Source organism: Podarcis pityusensis (assembly GCF_964106645.2).
Source record: "Podarcis pityusensis genome assembly, chromosome: 5".
Lineage (NCBI taxonomy): Eukaryota > Metazoa > Chordata > Lepidosauria > Squamata > Lacertidae > Podarcis > Podarcis pityusensis.
The window spans coordinates 85658601-85674408 of NC_138032.1; the positions used below are offsets into that span (position 1 = coordinate 85658601).

A 15808-nucleotide genomic window follows, 5' to 3' on the forward strand; every position below is an offset into this window, starting at 1 on the left:
CAACGGGAGCTCACCCCATCACGGGGATTCAAACTGCCGATCAGCAAGCCCAAGAGCAGGGGTCCCCAAACTAAGGCCCGCCAGCCGGATAAGGCCCGAGGGACTCATTTATCCAGCCTGCGGCGACCCCTGCCGCCCGCTGCCACCGCCCACTCTCACTGGCGCTGCACGGCTGCCCACTTCCGTGGCGGAGGAGCACTGGAAATAGCTTGTGCGCATGCACGTTATTTGAGCATGCGCAAGCGTTATTTCCAGTGCACATTGGGGTCAGAGGAGGCCTGTGCACATCACACAAGCTATTTCTGGTGCTCCTCTGACCCGGAAGTGCACCAGAAATAGCATGTGCGCATGTGTATGGGCACGCGCTCCCCCGCCCTCCGGCCCGCCGTGCGATCGGCACTGGAGACACCGGCCCAAGGCACGGTAAGTTGGCTGACCCCTGCCCAAGAGGCTCAGTGTTTAGACCACAGCACCACCTGCTGACCCTCTTCTGGGGTGTGACCTAACTCACTCAGGGGGGTGCTATTCACTAAAAAAAAGACCACGGAAGAGAAACCCCTCCCTTCTGTTTGGTCCTTGGCCAACTGGGCCTTTCAGCACCAACCACAGGAGCAATCGGAGAACACTTTGGCTATTAGTTCTACCCACCCGCAAACCCCCACTACTGAAAGCCCTAACCCTGCCCCAGAACCAGCATTTCCAAATCAAAAGTTGGCAGCTACCGCTAGTGTCTTGCTCCTTCCTGCTCCCTCCTTCCTTCCTGGCTCGACTCTTTCCTCTCCATCTGGGTTTAGTGAGTTAAGTAACTTATTTGGCTCTGCTTTCTCCCTCCTTGGCTCTTCAGTTGACTGATTTATTACCTCACTTTCCTTCTGCAAATAAAGCCCCGTGTGCAAAAGCCAGGAGGATAAATAATACAGCACAGACCTTTAAAACACCACAGATTCTAAACAAAAAACAGGAGACCTGCTTCATCTTAAGGTCATAAACTCCCATTGCAATTTTCATCTTACGGGAACCCTTCTCCCAACGCACACACACACGCAGAAGAGGAAAAAGCAAGAAAAGTCTTTCCCCTTCCAGAGAGCTCAGCCTTATTTTAGCTCACGGGTTGCAAATTCTTATTTTGATTTGATCCCTAGATTCTGGCAAGGAAGGTTATTGCAAAGTGACTGCCTGGAAGGACAATCTAAACAATTCTCATCTGCACAATGTTAGTTAATTTAAATGTTTGCAGTTTTTTAAAAAAATGCCAATTGCCCAAACACTGGTGCCACCCTGTATGGAAAACACAATCCAAGACTTGGCAAAAAGAAAGAAAACTCATTAGTTTCATACTGACCTGAAGGTGATTTTGTTGACTGACAGCCTATCACTTTCCCTTAGTTCCGCCCTCTCACAACAGGCAACTTTTAACACCTGGACAACACTAGCATCAGCCTATATTGAATCACTATTAACTTTGGTTTCTGGATATAAGGAAGTCCCCAGAGCTGAGGAAGAGTCATAGCTTAGTGCTAGAGCATCTGTTTTGCATTGAGAAGATCCCTGGCAGGCAGGGTTGGGATGGAACACTGTCTGCAGTCCCGGAGCTCTCCATGGTGCTGTGACAACCAGCCTACTTTGTTCCCCCCTATGTGTTCCTCAGAAACAAAATAGGAAACAAGCCACAGCAACATTGCCCTGGCCATTACCAAAGCAGAGAGCAGTGGAAGATGGGAAAGGGTGGGGAAATCAGAGGAGCCGGGATTGGGGAGGCACACCCCCAATAAACTACCCTTTTGGTTGTCACAGAACCACCTCAGCACCTTCAGTGTCAAACCTTCATGTCTTCCGGAAGAGGAAAAACACACTCTTTAACATCAGCTACAGCTGTCTAAGTAGCATTGGCAACGGGTTGGGCTTGGCTTGAGGCACATAAGGAATTTCCAGTTCCTGTGAGACAATCTACCACATATATCAGGCAGGGCATGCAGCACACAAATGCACTTTCCTGAGTGCAGAAGAAAAAAAAATACGAACATGGCCAAGGATTGTGTCTGCATCACACTTGTATGTACAGTCAAGATCTATGTCAAGAAAAGGTGAGTTCTGCAACTAGAAATGGATTCTACAAACTGCACAAATTTGCATGACATCTCATACGGTGCATTTTTAAAACTCTCTTGCATAAAGTATTTGGGCTACTGCTAATCTTGGAGGAGAAAGGCACCGAAACCCCTCAAATTCTGGGGGTTTGGAGGTTTCAGCAGTTATGAACCACATACTTCCAAAAGTATCAAAGTAAGGACCAGAAACATATATAATCTGAAATCGGAGAGTCTCAGAAATGAGGATTCTGCATCCGGTAATGCATTCGACACGTTTTCTGCATTCCTGAAATACTCCATCAAAGGGGAGTTTGCTAAAGAACAGGTATTTATTTGTTTGCTTTTATATGCAAATATTTTCTCGCCTGCTGCTCATGATATAATCCCATGGTGGGGTTACAGTACCACACAACAATAAACTGTCATTACAGTGAAGCCAACGCAACACGGCTTATAAAAACAATGACGTGGAATGAGAAGTGGTCATGGAACAAATCATTCAGAAAGCAAATCCTCTGAAACACTCTGAAAACTATCAACCCCCCCCCCCCCCCAGTTTGTGAAAACCCACTGACAAGGGTGTTTTTGTCCCATTTTGTGTTTCACTGAGAAATCATCCCAGAACTTAACGGACAAATCTTCTATCCCTATACGGAGAAAATTTAAAGGCAAAAATATGACTTCAATCCCTTTCCCATGCAACCTCCAATGATACAACTCGTGGGTAAAGGTAAAGGACCCTTGGACGGTTAAGTCCACTCCAAGGCGACTATAAGGTTGTGGCGCTCATCTTGCTGTCAGGCCGAGGGAGCCGGCGTTTGTACACAAACAACTTTCCAGGTCATGTGGCCAGCAAGACTAAACTGCTTCTGGCACAACAGAGCCCCATGGTGGAAACCAGAGTGCATCGAAATGCCACTTACCTTCCTGCCGCAGTGGTACCTATTTATCTACTTGCGTGCTTTCGAACTGCTAGGTTGGCAGGAGCTGGGAGAGAGCAACGGGAGCTCACCCCGTTGTGGGGATTCGAACCACCAACTTTCTGATTGGCACGCCCAAGAGGCTCAGCCCATATACCTTACGACTCACAGCTACACTCATCTCTTTCCTATTCGCATTTACATTATGTGGCCATGCTGCTTTTGACATTCCTACTGGTCCTTCACTTCCACCTTCCCCACATTTTCCACCCATGTACGATCACCTGCCCCCAAAGGACTGCAGAGCATATCAAAGCCCCCTTGTGCTAATGTGCTCCTGTTGTTGCTTTTCATTCCATGTGTTCCAGGGATAGCTCTGCTTTTGAGGCACGTCTAGCAGCACCATGCCTTGGTATTAAGAGGAGCTCATGTGCAGAATAGCTTTATGCTTTACAAGATCACTTGCGATGTCCTAAGGCCGAGGAATGTACAGGCATCATTGGGAAGCATGTCAGCCAAAGGTCTTGGATCCCAAAAGTTTGGTCAAGTAAAAAAAAAAAATGCCTAATGCATTTACAAATCACAATGCTGACTAACAGAAACCGGGTTTAGGGCACTGAAGTCACCAAGCCATCCTGGGTCCCCTACAAACTGCCAGTATTTGCGGGTGTATTCTGCAACATGTTACTGATGCAATAATAGTGCATTAATGGTGGATTCATATGGGAGCATCCACACATTATTCTACTTTAATAGTTGTTTAGCAATGCTTCCCTAATGCTTTCACATTTCTGCATTCTGGAAGTAAGGTAAAGGTAAAGGGCCAGTCCAGTCCAAGGCGACTATGGGGTTGTGGCGCTCATCTCGCTTTCAGGCCGAGGGAGCCAGCGTTTGTCCACAGACAGTTTTCTGGGTCATGTGGCCAGCATGAATAAACCGCTACTGGCGCACAGAGGACTGTGACAAGTGCCAGAGCGCACAGAAACACCACTTACATTCCTGCCACAGCTGTACCTATTTATCTACTTGCACTGGTGTGCTTTCGAACTGCTAGGTTGGCAGGAGCTGGGACAGAGCAACGGGAGCTCACCCCATCGTGGGGATTCGAACCGCCAACCTTCCGATCGGCAAGCCCAAGAGGATCAGTGGTTTAGGCCACAGCACCATGCGTGTCCCTATTCTGGAGGGGCACTCATGCACAACAGCATAACAAAAGTGGGACAAAAAGTTACAGGATGTCAGCAGGAAGTTACAGGTCATGCAACCAATGGAAATGGAGCAGTCTGTCCATTCTGAACACTATTAAAAACAGGGCTGTAAATAACCACCCTGATGCCATCATAATCACAAATGTGTGGCAATTATAATTTACTGAGTTACCCCGAGCAGCTTGACACTTTTTAATAGTTCTCTTCCCCCCACCGCCCTAGAAGAACCAGACAAGCGTTTTAAAGTTTAAAAACAGAATATTGCTTTTACTTGCGGTACTTTATCCTGTCAGATTGAACATACAAGTGAGGTAGGTAATATTTACTATATGTCACTGAAACGTATTTACATGAATTTGTATCTGAGACTGACTGGTATTTGCTGACTGGCTCTGAGGAAAGCAACAGCAAAAAACAACACACTTGCTGCTCTCACTGTTAAAACTTAAACAACAGTTTAAGTGAATAACTGAATAACTGCCTCAGTATATGTATAGGGCATCACAGTATTCTATGCTACAGAACGAACCCTTTGCATGGTACTTTGGATGCACCATTCCTACGAAACCATTACAAATGCACAAATTAACAAGGATGTCTGCAGAAGCCCTTTGTTGCCACAAACTCTGTCTCCTTCGAATCAAGGCTCAGCGTGTTTCTAATGATCATCTAGATCGAGGAAACAGATCAAGGAAACCGCACGGTTTCATGGGTTTTCGAACTTTCCCAGGCATCGCACAAAGCGTGCTCACGTCAGTGTCGTCTCCTAGCTAAGAGCAAGCTGGAAATTTCCTGGTTCGTATCTCCTGAGTCATAAATTCAGCAGGCAGCCTTAAGCCAGCCACACTCTGTACACATTGCAAAGCAGCCACATATAAGCCACATGGACGGCTGAGAATTCCGAAGGCTTCCCTCAAAGACAGACAGAGACAGCTGGAGAAGAAGCAGAATCGCTGGTCAGCTTTCTCCATCCCCCATTACTTACCTCTGCTTGTCTCTTTAGCATGCTGTGCTCCTCCCACTCCATCCCCGAGGGAAAATGGGTCGTGAAATGGGGGATAAGGCAAGCAACAGGCAGGAAAAAAATGTGGCCAAGGGCTATACGATCCAGGAGCCTCAGATTTCTTTACCTGGCTGGATCTGCACAGAGAATAAAAAAAATGCTATAAATAAGTCATAAATTAGATCGTTATATCAAAAGAAAATAAAAACCCTACGTAAAATTGCACAAAGTTTTTTGCTCTACAGCACCCTCTGGTGTCTCATCTTTACAATGACTGAGTGTGGCTGAGTCCCCTGTCTCTGGGAAAGCCTGCATCCCTCTCAGTAGCAATCGCCTGGCTTACACGTGGCTCCTTCTCCCATGATGCACCATCGGAATCAGGCTATTAAGAGACAGCTCAGAAGGGACCTCATGCAAACATGTGTGTGCAATGGTAGAGGCCTGGCCGGGCAGCTTAAAGCCTGCCACTGCTACACGGGAGACGGATTGGAGAAAAGGAAGTATGACTTAGCCCTAGCCGTGGCCAGGAGCTAGGCGAGTCTTTTTAAAAGGGTAGACTCGCACACGCTGCCCAGCTTCGGTTTTGACTTCCATTGTTCGTTTGGGGCTTCTCAGAAGTACATAAAGGCAAGAAGCAGGCTGTGGGGAGCGACAGCCCGCAATGGTATCCATCTAAGAGGTGCCAGAACTGCGCTCCAGCTGAAAAAAAAGCATTGGCAACTCTTACTATTGTCTGCACACAGGTGCAAAATTACCTATGTGCCCGCTCAGGCTGGGAAAGGGTAGTGGAAGGGGAGGAAAAGGCCAGAAACACACAGCCCTGCTGAGTTCTGCTCACCAGCGGGGATGGCAGGCAACAGAGGAGCAATTGCTGAAGTAGCAGGAATGTCGAAAAGCTAACTTTCCAAACACGCGCTGAGAAAAATCGGAATGACCCCTGTGATATAAGGCTCCAGTCTGAAGGCCTCAGTTCTTTTGCATCAGTTGCATCTGTTATGATGAAAGGAGACAGCTTTTGGCATTCTGCCTCCTGGCTTTGCTAAGATATACAATCATAGCACTGGGTGCACACTAATAAAAGTGCCTCTTATCACGGTTTCAGATGCATCCCACCTTATTAGCCATAGTGTGCCCCCCCCTGATCTACTGAGAAGGGGGGCAGCCTTTGACTTCCGATGACTAGCTGTTATCATCACGTTATTCCGCACTGAAATCTCGCCAGCTTTCCTTGCAGTCTTTGACCTATCTGCAATTGACACTGTTCCCAGATTTTGGATGAGCTGACCAATAGATTAGACACTACCATTTGTATAACACCGTCAATATGCAGGCCACCTTATCAGCAAAACAAACAAACAAACAAACAAACAAACAAACCCAGAGCCCTGCTCCCAAGGAGCTTAGAATCTAAAATTCAGCAGTAGAGAAAAGGACATAAGAGACAAAGACAGGTCATTGGGAAACTGGAGCAACAGAAGAAAATCAGCCCTCAAATACACGCTGTGTGTAATAAAATAATAATAGTAGTAGTAATAATAATAATAATAGTAATAATAATAGTAATAATAATAATAGTTTATCTGTACCCCATCTGGCTGGGCTTCCCCAGCCACTCTGGGCGGCTACCAATAGAATATTAAAAACATGATAAGACATCAAACATTAAAAACTTCCCTATACAGGGTTGCCTTCAGATGCCTTCTGAAAATTGCATAGTTCTTTATCTCCTTGACATCTGACAGGAGGGCGTTCCACAGGGTGGGCGCCACTACCAAGAAGGCCCTCTGCCTTCACATCTCGCAGTGAGGGAACCACCAGAAGGCCCTCGGAACTGGACCTCAATGTCCGGTATGAAAGATGGGGGTGGAGACGCTTCTTCAGTTATACTGGGCTTAGGCCTTTTAGGGCTTTAAATGTCAGCACCAACACTTTGAATTGTGCTCAGAAACGTACTGGGAGCCAATGTAGGTCTTTCAAGACTGATGTTATGTGGTCTCGAGGGCCATTCCCAGTCACCAGTCTAGCTGCCACATTCTGGATTAGTTGTAGTTTCCGGGTCACCTTCAAAGGTAGCCCCACGTAGAGCTCATTGCAGTAGTCCAAGCGGGAGATAACCAGAGCATGCACACTCTAGCGAGACAGTCTGCACGCAGGTAGGGTCTCCACCTGCGTACCAGATGGAGCTGGTAGACACCTGCCCTGGACACAGAATTGACCTGCACCTCCATGGACAGCTGTGAGTCCAAAATGACTCAGGGGCACAGTTACCCCATTCAGGACCAGGTAGTCTTCCACACCTGCCCACCCCCTGTCCCCCCAAAACAGTACTTCTGTCTTGTCAGGATTCCACCTCAATCTGTTAGGTGCCATCCATGCTCCAACCGCCTCCAGACACTGAACAGCATTGAACAATGTTCATTTCCCTCCAATTGTTCTTGCATGCCCTATTCCAAACCTGTGGAGACCTACATGTGAGCTCAGGTGCAGGACCCAATATCTAGATATGACAACTATTTAATAAAAAGGGTTGCTTCCAGAAGCCTGCCCTCTTGTTTTCTACCAGTTTTGCTTGACCTCGACCTGTAATCGAGAATCCAATTTAAAACCCCAGACTGGAAAGGTTTTCTCTCGTTCAAGATCCATTAGAATGTTAAAGAAGTTCTCAAGAACCTTTGTGGTTTAAATTGAGTATACAGTGGTACCTCGAGTTAAGTACTTAATTTGTTCCAGAGGTCTGTTCTTAACCTGAAACTGTTCTTAACCTGAAGCACCACTTTAGCTAATGGGGCCTCCTGCTGCTGTCGCGCCGCCGGAGCATGATTTCTGTTCTTATCCTGAAGCAAAGTTCTGAAGCACTATTTCTGAAGCACTATTTCTGGGTTAGCAGAGTGTGTAACCTGAAGTGTATGGAACCTGAAGCGTATGGAACCTGAGGTACCACTGTATAACGTATGTATTTTTGTAAAACGAGTCTTCCTTTTGCATTATGTTTAGCTGCGGTGACTTCATTGTTGTTACAGATTTTTTCTGAGGGGGGACCCCGCCCCCTAAACCCTAGAAATTAATAAATGGTAGGATTTTGATTATTTGGGATGTGTAGGGAGAAATGCAAGCTGCAGAGGAATTCTTGGGCTAGCCTATGCAAAACTCTCTGGCCAAGCTAGGGCCATTAAGAAACAAGACAGGGTCATTGAAAGCCATTGGCAATGCAAGAGAACTGTACTTCCCCCTTGCCCTGAGGTGTGAACAGAGCCTGGGGATTTGGACAGGGTCGCTGGGTGTGAGGTGACAGCAAAAGAGTTTTGCACAAGGGTTGCTGGGAAGAAAAAGAAGGAAGTTTGGAATCCATGTTGGGCAGACTGGCTGAAGGTTGCCTGGAAGAGATGCCTTGGTACTTTGGGCAATAGATATTGGTCATAATATAGACATGGCAGCATGGGGACGATTGTGGAATATGGATATAAAATTTACAGCATCTTATGGTCTAAGAGAAAATTATATGAAAATGATATATCGATGGTATCTAACACTGAGTAAATTGGCAAAAATGTATAAATCTAAATCAAGTAAGTGTTGGAAATGTAAAAAGAAAAAAGGTTATTTTATTATATGTTGTGGTCTTGTAGTAAGGTTAAAGCTTACTGGGAAATGATATATAATGAATTGAAAAGGATGTTTAAAATAATGTTTGTAAAAAAACAAAAAACCAGAAGCTCTTCTTTTGGGAATTATAGGGACAGAACTACCAAAACTATACAGAAACTTATTCATGTATGCTACTACAGTGGCAAGAATGTTACTTGCCCAAAAATGGAAAGGAGTAGAAGTCCCAGGAAAGGAAGAACGGATATAAAAACTTATGGAATATGCAGAAATGGCGAAGGTTACTGGAAAAATAAGAAATCAAGATAAACTTTTTATAAAAAAATGGAAATGGTTTATGGAATATTTACGGATAAATTGTAAACAGATAAGAACATTGGCAGGATTCATAAGACTTTTATGCAATTTCATAAGAGTATATATTTAAAGCAAAAGAATAAATGAGCAGATTAAGTTAATTTGGATATACAGAAGATATTAAAACTAAATTTAAGGAACCGCAAAAAGAGAGGGGAGGAATTCAAGTTTTGAAATGTTAAAATGATTGTAAAATTAATGAAATGTACTACTGTGGGCAAGAATCCCGTAAAAGAAATGGAGTGGCCCTCATAGTCAACAAAAGTGGCGAAAGCTGTACTGGGATGCAATCTCAAAAATGATAGAATGATCTTGATACAAATCTAAGGCGGGCCTTATAACATCACAGTAATCCAAGTTTATGCACCAACTACCAGTGCTGAAGAAATTGAAATTGACCAATTCTATGAAGACTTACAACACCTTCTAGAAATGACACCAAAGAAAGATGTTCTTCTCATTATAGGGGATTGGAATGCTAAAGTAGGGAGTCAAGAGATAAAAGGAACAACTGGCAAGTTTGGCCTTGGATTTCAAAACGAAGCAGGGCAAAGGCTAATAGAGTTCTGTCAAGAGAACAAGCTGGTCATCACAAACACTCTTTTCCAACAACACAAGAGACCACTCTACACATGGACATCACCAGAGGGGCAGCATCGAAATCAGATTGATTCTATTCTCTGCAGCCAAAGATGGAGACGCTCTATACAGTCAGCAGAAACAAGACCTGAAGCTGACTGTGGTTCAGATCATCAGCTTCTTATAGCAAAATTCCAGCTTAAACTGAAGGCTGATCACCGAAGAATTGATGCTTTTGAATTATGGTGCTGGAGGAGACTCTTGAGAGTCCCATGGACTGCAAGAAGATCAAACCTATCCATTCTGAAGGAAATCAGCCCTGAGTGCTCACTGAAGGGCAGATCCTGAAGCTGAGGCTCCAATACTTTGGCCACCTCATCAGAAGAGAAGACTCCCTGGAAAAGACCCTGATGTTGGGAAAGATGGAGGGCACAAGGAGAATTAAAGAACCAGCCCAATTGTCAGATCCTGTTTCCCACCCCAAGCACAGACTGGTTAGCATAGTAAACCTTTCAGACATCTTTGTAGCCCCTCTTCTGTGCAAATACTTATATGGTAATATAAATACTTGGCCAAAAAAATAATAATCTTCAAAACTGACAACTTTTAATGATTTTCAAAATGGGCTTCTTTCCAGCGTGGAAAAAGCTCTTTTCATTTAACATGATCCGACCATCCTTAGCTAGGAATTACTTGTTCAGGCAACTGGCTGTTACTTGATAATTCTGACAGAGTTTTCCAGGCAACATCTGTTTCCACTTGGACTCTTTCAGCTTTCAGATGTGAACAACAAAAGTGCATTTTCATTCCATGTTCCCCATCCGCAACTGGCATCTGCTTGCGACGGCAAAGTTATTGTTATGCTGGACATTCCGGTCATCACTTAATACTTTTGAATCATAGCTATTTTTAGATCCTTATTAACCATTCTTGGACCACCCCTTATCAATCCTTGAGGCATCTGCAGCACAACTAAACAGTTCCTTCTGGAGCCATCATCAGAAGGAGAAAAGAAGCAAACCACATCCCTCCACTTAACAGAATAAGAATATTACTTGTGCGTCTTTTTTGTTTCTCCATCTGCTCTTTGTTCCAACCACCTCTGTGCTCCACCAAAGTTTCGTTGTTCCATCAAGTACTTTGTAGTTTGCTTGCAAGATTTGGATTCTCACTCCATCCAGAACAATTATTAGGACTACGAACATCATTCCCATTAACACCAATGTTACTTCTCAACGACGCAGGATTTCTCAGCACTCACCCTTCTGTATCTCAATCAGCCCATGCCTTGCAGCTGGTATGAGAAATTTCCACTTTTACCTTCTCCTGCAGCTTTGCTCTCTGCTTTCAAGCAGAGAATAAGCAGTCCAACCCTCCATTCAACTTAGCAGTGATCACAGTGGATTCTAAAACACAGCCATCGTGCTTCAAATAAAATGGAGTCTCTCCGTCACTAGATGCCTCCCATGTGACCAATGCTAGCCACTCACATGAGATCCACTAAAGAATTCTCTAGAATTCAGTTACCAACCAATCAAATTTAAACACATAGTAACACATACAAGCAATTACAATTTCAGTGAATTAAATTACTACATGAACCAGGGGCAATTGCAGTGTTGCTCTTAACGGAATAATCTGAGGTTTGATGTCACTGTTCATTTAACACATGGATTGGTTAGGGGAGCCACAAGTTACAAAAGGTGCTGCACAAAACTAATATGAGGTATTAGATTACGTAGGATGCTGCCTAATGACAAAGCCAGAATATCATGCTCCTCAAAGCATTTATGTTCAGATTAGCCATGCTAATCTGTTGCAGCTGAAAATAACAAAGTTTTGTGTCACTTTAAAGACTGGCTGGCATATTTTAGCAGGAGCATTTTTCCAGAGACAGGAGTGTTAGAGACAATGGTTTCACATTCCATTACAGGTGTCCCTTAACGCAGCAAAATTGGGATTCTTACATTATATCCAATTACTTCTTTTGTCAACCATCACTTTGCTTATCGTAAGGTTCACACAGAATTGTCAGGGACCTCGGTTTCCATTTCATTGCCATTTGATCCAATTCTTTTCTGACCCTGCGACAATTCATCTAATGAAGTAGACTTAAGTCCACCAAAGCTTATGTACAATACGTTTGTTACATTCTACGGTACCACAAGGCTCTTTATAGATTTGATTACATCTCCTGTCCCAATAGTGGGCATAAACTGAAACAATTTTTTTGTTACAATTTCTCCTTTACTCAGTGTTACTTAAATTTCTCGGTATTTTCCTAGCCAGTCTCAAACATTTCCTACTCTGTACATAATTGTCTCCCCCTTGTTGTCAATTAAACAATTTTAGGATAAAGGCAGTGGGGCAGTTAGACTTCGGGGTAAGTCTCATTGAACTGAGTGGGATTTTTATTTTCCTGAGTAGAAGAAGAAGAAGAAGAGTTTGTATTTGATATCCCGACTTTCACTCCCTTTAAGGAGTCTCAAAGCGGCTAACATTCTCCTTTCCCTTCCTCCCCCACAACAAACACTCTGTGAGGTGAGTGGGGCTGAGAGACTTCAAGGAAGTGTGACTGGCCCAAGGTCACCCAGCAGCTGTGTGTGGAGGAGCGGAGACGCGAACCCGGTTCCCCAGATTACAAGACTACCACTCTCAACCACACCACCACACTGGCTCTGTGCAAATGGTTCAGGCTTCAAGGTACAGACGTGCAATATATGGTCCAGCAAGATAATGCTTCGGAGATTTCAATTCATCACCAGAAAAGCTCTCCATTTCATTTGGATCCTAACCAAGCACCCTCTTCTGAGATTAAAAAGAAAACAGCTCTACAACTAGGCTTCCGTTCTGATTTGATTTCCCCGAAACCAAAAGGCAAGTGCAATTTTGCTCAAGGTTTTTCCAGAAAGATTTGCAATAATCACTTGCAGACAGAGTAGATATTCAATTGTTCGCCCCTTCTGTACAGAGAGAAACGTACTTCACTTGCTCGTCCTCAATATTACCCTCGTATTTTTTGCTTCTAATCTCTTTAAGCAAATGACGAGCTGGGACCTTTGATGTGTGTGCCAGCCAAAGTAACTCATTCCTTGCTCGCTGGTGGAGCTGTGAGCATCTCCCATCTTTATGCGTGTGGATGATAATTACTACTTCAAAGCCCCCGCAGCGATGTTGAGCTCTTTGAAATTCCCGTGCTGAGCATGTGCTCTGTGGGCCAACGCTGCTAAGATGTATTAACAGCTGCATTTGAATGCTATCTCCTCGCACAGTTTTGCTGTCTTTCACAATAAAACCATTTCTTTCGCACTTCCAGGATTTATTATATTCAACAGCAACCCAAGATAAGGAGGGGAATAACCCATTGCCCACCCCCAGATACCATAAAACCACCAGACCTGTGGTCTGCTTTTAAATGTTTTTAGATGTTTGAAATGTGCTTAGATGGTCTTTTAATTGTTTTGAAACACTTCTGGTTGGTTTTTAAATGTTTTAAATATGTGCCATCCCCCCCCCCCAAACTGTAGTGTTTTAACTTTCTAATGTTTGCTGTCCTGGGCTCTGTGGGGATGGGGGGCAGCACAGAAATCTAACTTTAAAAAAATTAAAATAGGGATTTCATCAGAATTTGAATATAAATGGCACAGAAATGAACTTATCCAACTTGTGTCTGCTTGTATTCCAAGGTGAGCTTGTTACCCCAGAAATGTTCTTCTGCCTGAAATTCAAGTTGAGAATATTGTGAATGCATGCTCCGATTCGGTTTCGGTGCAGAATGCATTCCTAAGGGACACACTGCATGGAATGTTGACTTTGTAGTTGGGCCTTGAGAGCCAACTTACCAAAATATTTTCCAGAATTGGAGCTCCCAATTCTGATCAGGAGCATGGCATAGGGGATGGGATGGCTTTAACCCTTTGCTCCCTGCTATGTTCCCAGTTAGATAGCACACACCCCACCACATACCCCTGCAATCTGTGCAGTCAAAATTGTTCAGTATAGTAATTTAATTCACTGATATTGTAAATGCTTGAATGCATTCCTATGTATTTAAAATTGATTTGTTGGTGACTGAATTCTAGAGGGTTCTCTAGCAATTCTCATGTGACTGGCTAATACTGATGACATGGGAGGTATCTAGTGAAGGAGAGACTCCATTTATGTGAGGCAAGATGACTGTGTTTTAGAGTCCACTGTGAACACTGCTAAGTTGAATAGAGTGTTGGAGTGCTTTTTCTCTACTTGAAATAAAAAGAGCAAAGCTGCAGGAAAAGGCAAAAGTGGAAATCTCTCCTAGCAGCTGCGAGGCATGGCCTAACTGAGATACAGAAGGCTGAATGCTGAGCTCTGGAAAGAGAGGAAAATACAGCTGTTTGGAAGTTAGAAGAAGAGACTGCAAGCCCATGTTTAGATATTTTTGCGACTGTAAATACTGTTTTAATTCATCTATGCAAGTAAAGTTTTTGAATGTTAAAGTACGAACATTGGTTTAAATTCCAAAGAAGGGTATCAGTCATATATATGATTTGAGCTTCTTAGCTGCAATTTTGCTGCTCTTACTTCAACAAAAATGCAGCCAGTGAATTAGAGACCCTAGAATAAATACTTCATCTTATACCATGCTAGTAGCTGCAACAAGGGGGGAAAGATGGGATCAGTATATTTTCTGTTTTACAATTTAAAATACTCATTTAACATCCTTAAGATATCAATGACTTCCCTTCTTCTCTTTCCATGGTTCATTTTACATATCATAAATCCCTGCATATTTTACAGAAACGAAACCATTCAGTATTCCATGATTGCATCCATCAAAACTTATTTACACTGTTGAATTTATCTTAATGCTGCCAGTGTTTTCAGCTGTGCACAGTTTATCTCCCATATAGTCAATAAACGTCTTCCAGTCTTCTTTAAATGTATGTTCTTCTTGTTCTCTTATTCTATATGTTAAGTCTGCAAGTTGCGCATATCCTGTCAACTTGCCATTCTTCTTTGGTTGGGACCTCGCTCGTTTTCCATTTTTGGGCTAACAAAACACGGGCCGCAGTAGTAGCATACATAAATAACCTTTTTTGACACCTGGGAATTTCAGTCTGAATTATCCCCAACAGAAAGGACTCTGTGTTTTTTGGGAGGAAAATACTTTTAAACATTTTTTTCCAGTTCATTATGGATTATTTCCCAATACTTTTTTACAAGTCCACCACACACAATTATTCCCCATATATTCGACCTCAAGTCTTCTTTTATTTAACAAAGAAAAAAATTGTCAAGATATCTGGTGACAGCTTACCCATACTATTTCTGAGTGAGTGACTCATTCAGAATCATAGGGCGCAGTTCATCCGAGAGTGATCCAAAACACACCCTTTTAGATGCAAGAGTGAAGTGTGCCTTCAATTTTATTTGAGACACACACAAAAACAGCCTTGCAGCTCTCAGATGCGAGGATAACATTGCTTTGGACGATGCAATTAAATTCTAGAATCCTCGGCTCACTACGGCAGAACTTCAAGGGGGATGTTACTGGGTGTGGAGAGCAATGAACATCTTCCAGATGGAAAGCTGCGAGTAACTTGTAAAATGGGGCTCTTTGAAAACCAATACTCTTGCTCTTGGGTTCATCTGCAATAATCCAGGAAAGTTATAGCAGTGCTAGAGTAACATGACGAGTCTGAAGCCAGCATGTCTGCGCTGGAAATGCATATGGATTTACTTTACGTTTAACCTGACCGTCGTTCAGCAGAAGATAAGGAAGTTCATGTATATATATGCTTTTCAGGCTAATGGCTTTGGCATGCTATCTGCACTGCCATGCCACTATAAACATCCATTAAGATAAGCTTATGTGATTCTAGTTGTAAAACTTCCTATGCAGTTGTGTAGGGGGGTGGTTTCCCCCACAAATAACAGCATATTTTGCAATAAAAAAAAGGGAAATCTGCCAGCCAGAGTAAAATAATCTTTGCAATCAGAACTTCACTCGGAGGCCTTGGGTGCATCCAGATGTTCATTGCAGAGGTTCATTCGCCACATTTTGTTTTG

At 43.5% G+C, this 15808-nt stretch overlaps 1 protein-coding gene and 1 long non-coding RNA gene across 2 annotated transcripts in view; one reads left to right on the forward strand and one right to left on the reverse strand.

Annotated features, from left to right (window-relative positions):
* LOC308477711 (uncharacterized protein) overlaps positions 1 to 6534 on the reverse strand; it is a 66529-nt gene extending 59995 nt beyond the window's left edge. The window contains exons 1-2 of the mRNA XM_081006556.1: positions 6060 to 6534; positions 5204 to 5358 (exon numbers count right to left, since the gene is read on the reverse strand). Of these exons, the coding sequence (XP_080862682.1) occupies positions 5204 to 5245 (42 nt within the window). The 5' untranslated portion in view covers positions 5246 to 5358; positions 6060 to 6534. The remainder of the gene's footprint in view (positions 1 to 5203; positions 5359 to 6059) is intronic.
* LOC308477715 overlaps positions 1 to 15808 on the forward strand; it is a 215395-nt gene that overhangs the window by 39714 nt on the left and 159873 nt on the right. The gene's annotated exons all lie outside the window — the stretch shown is intronic.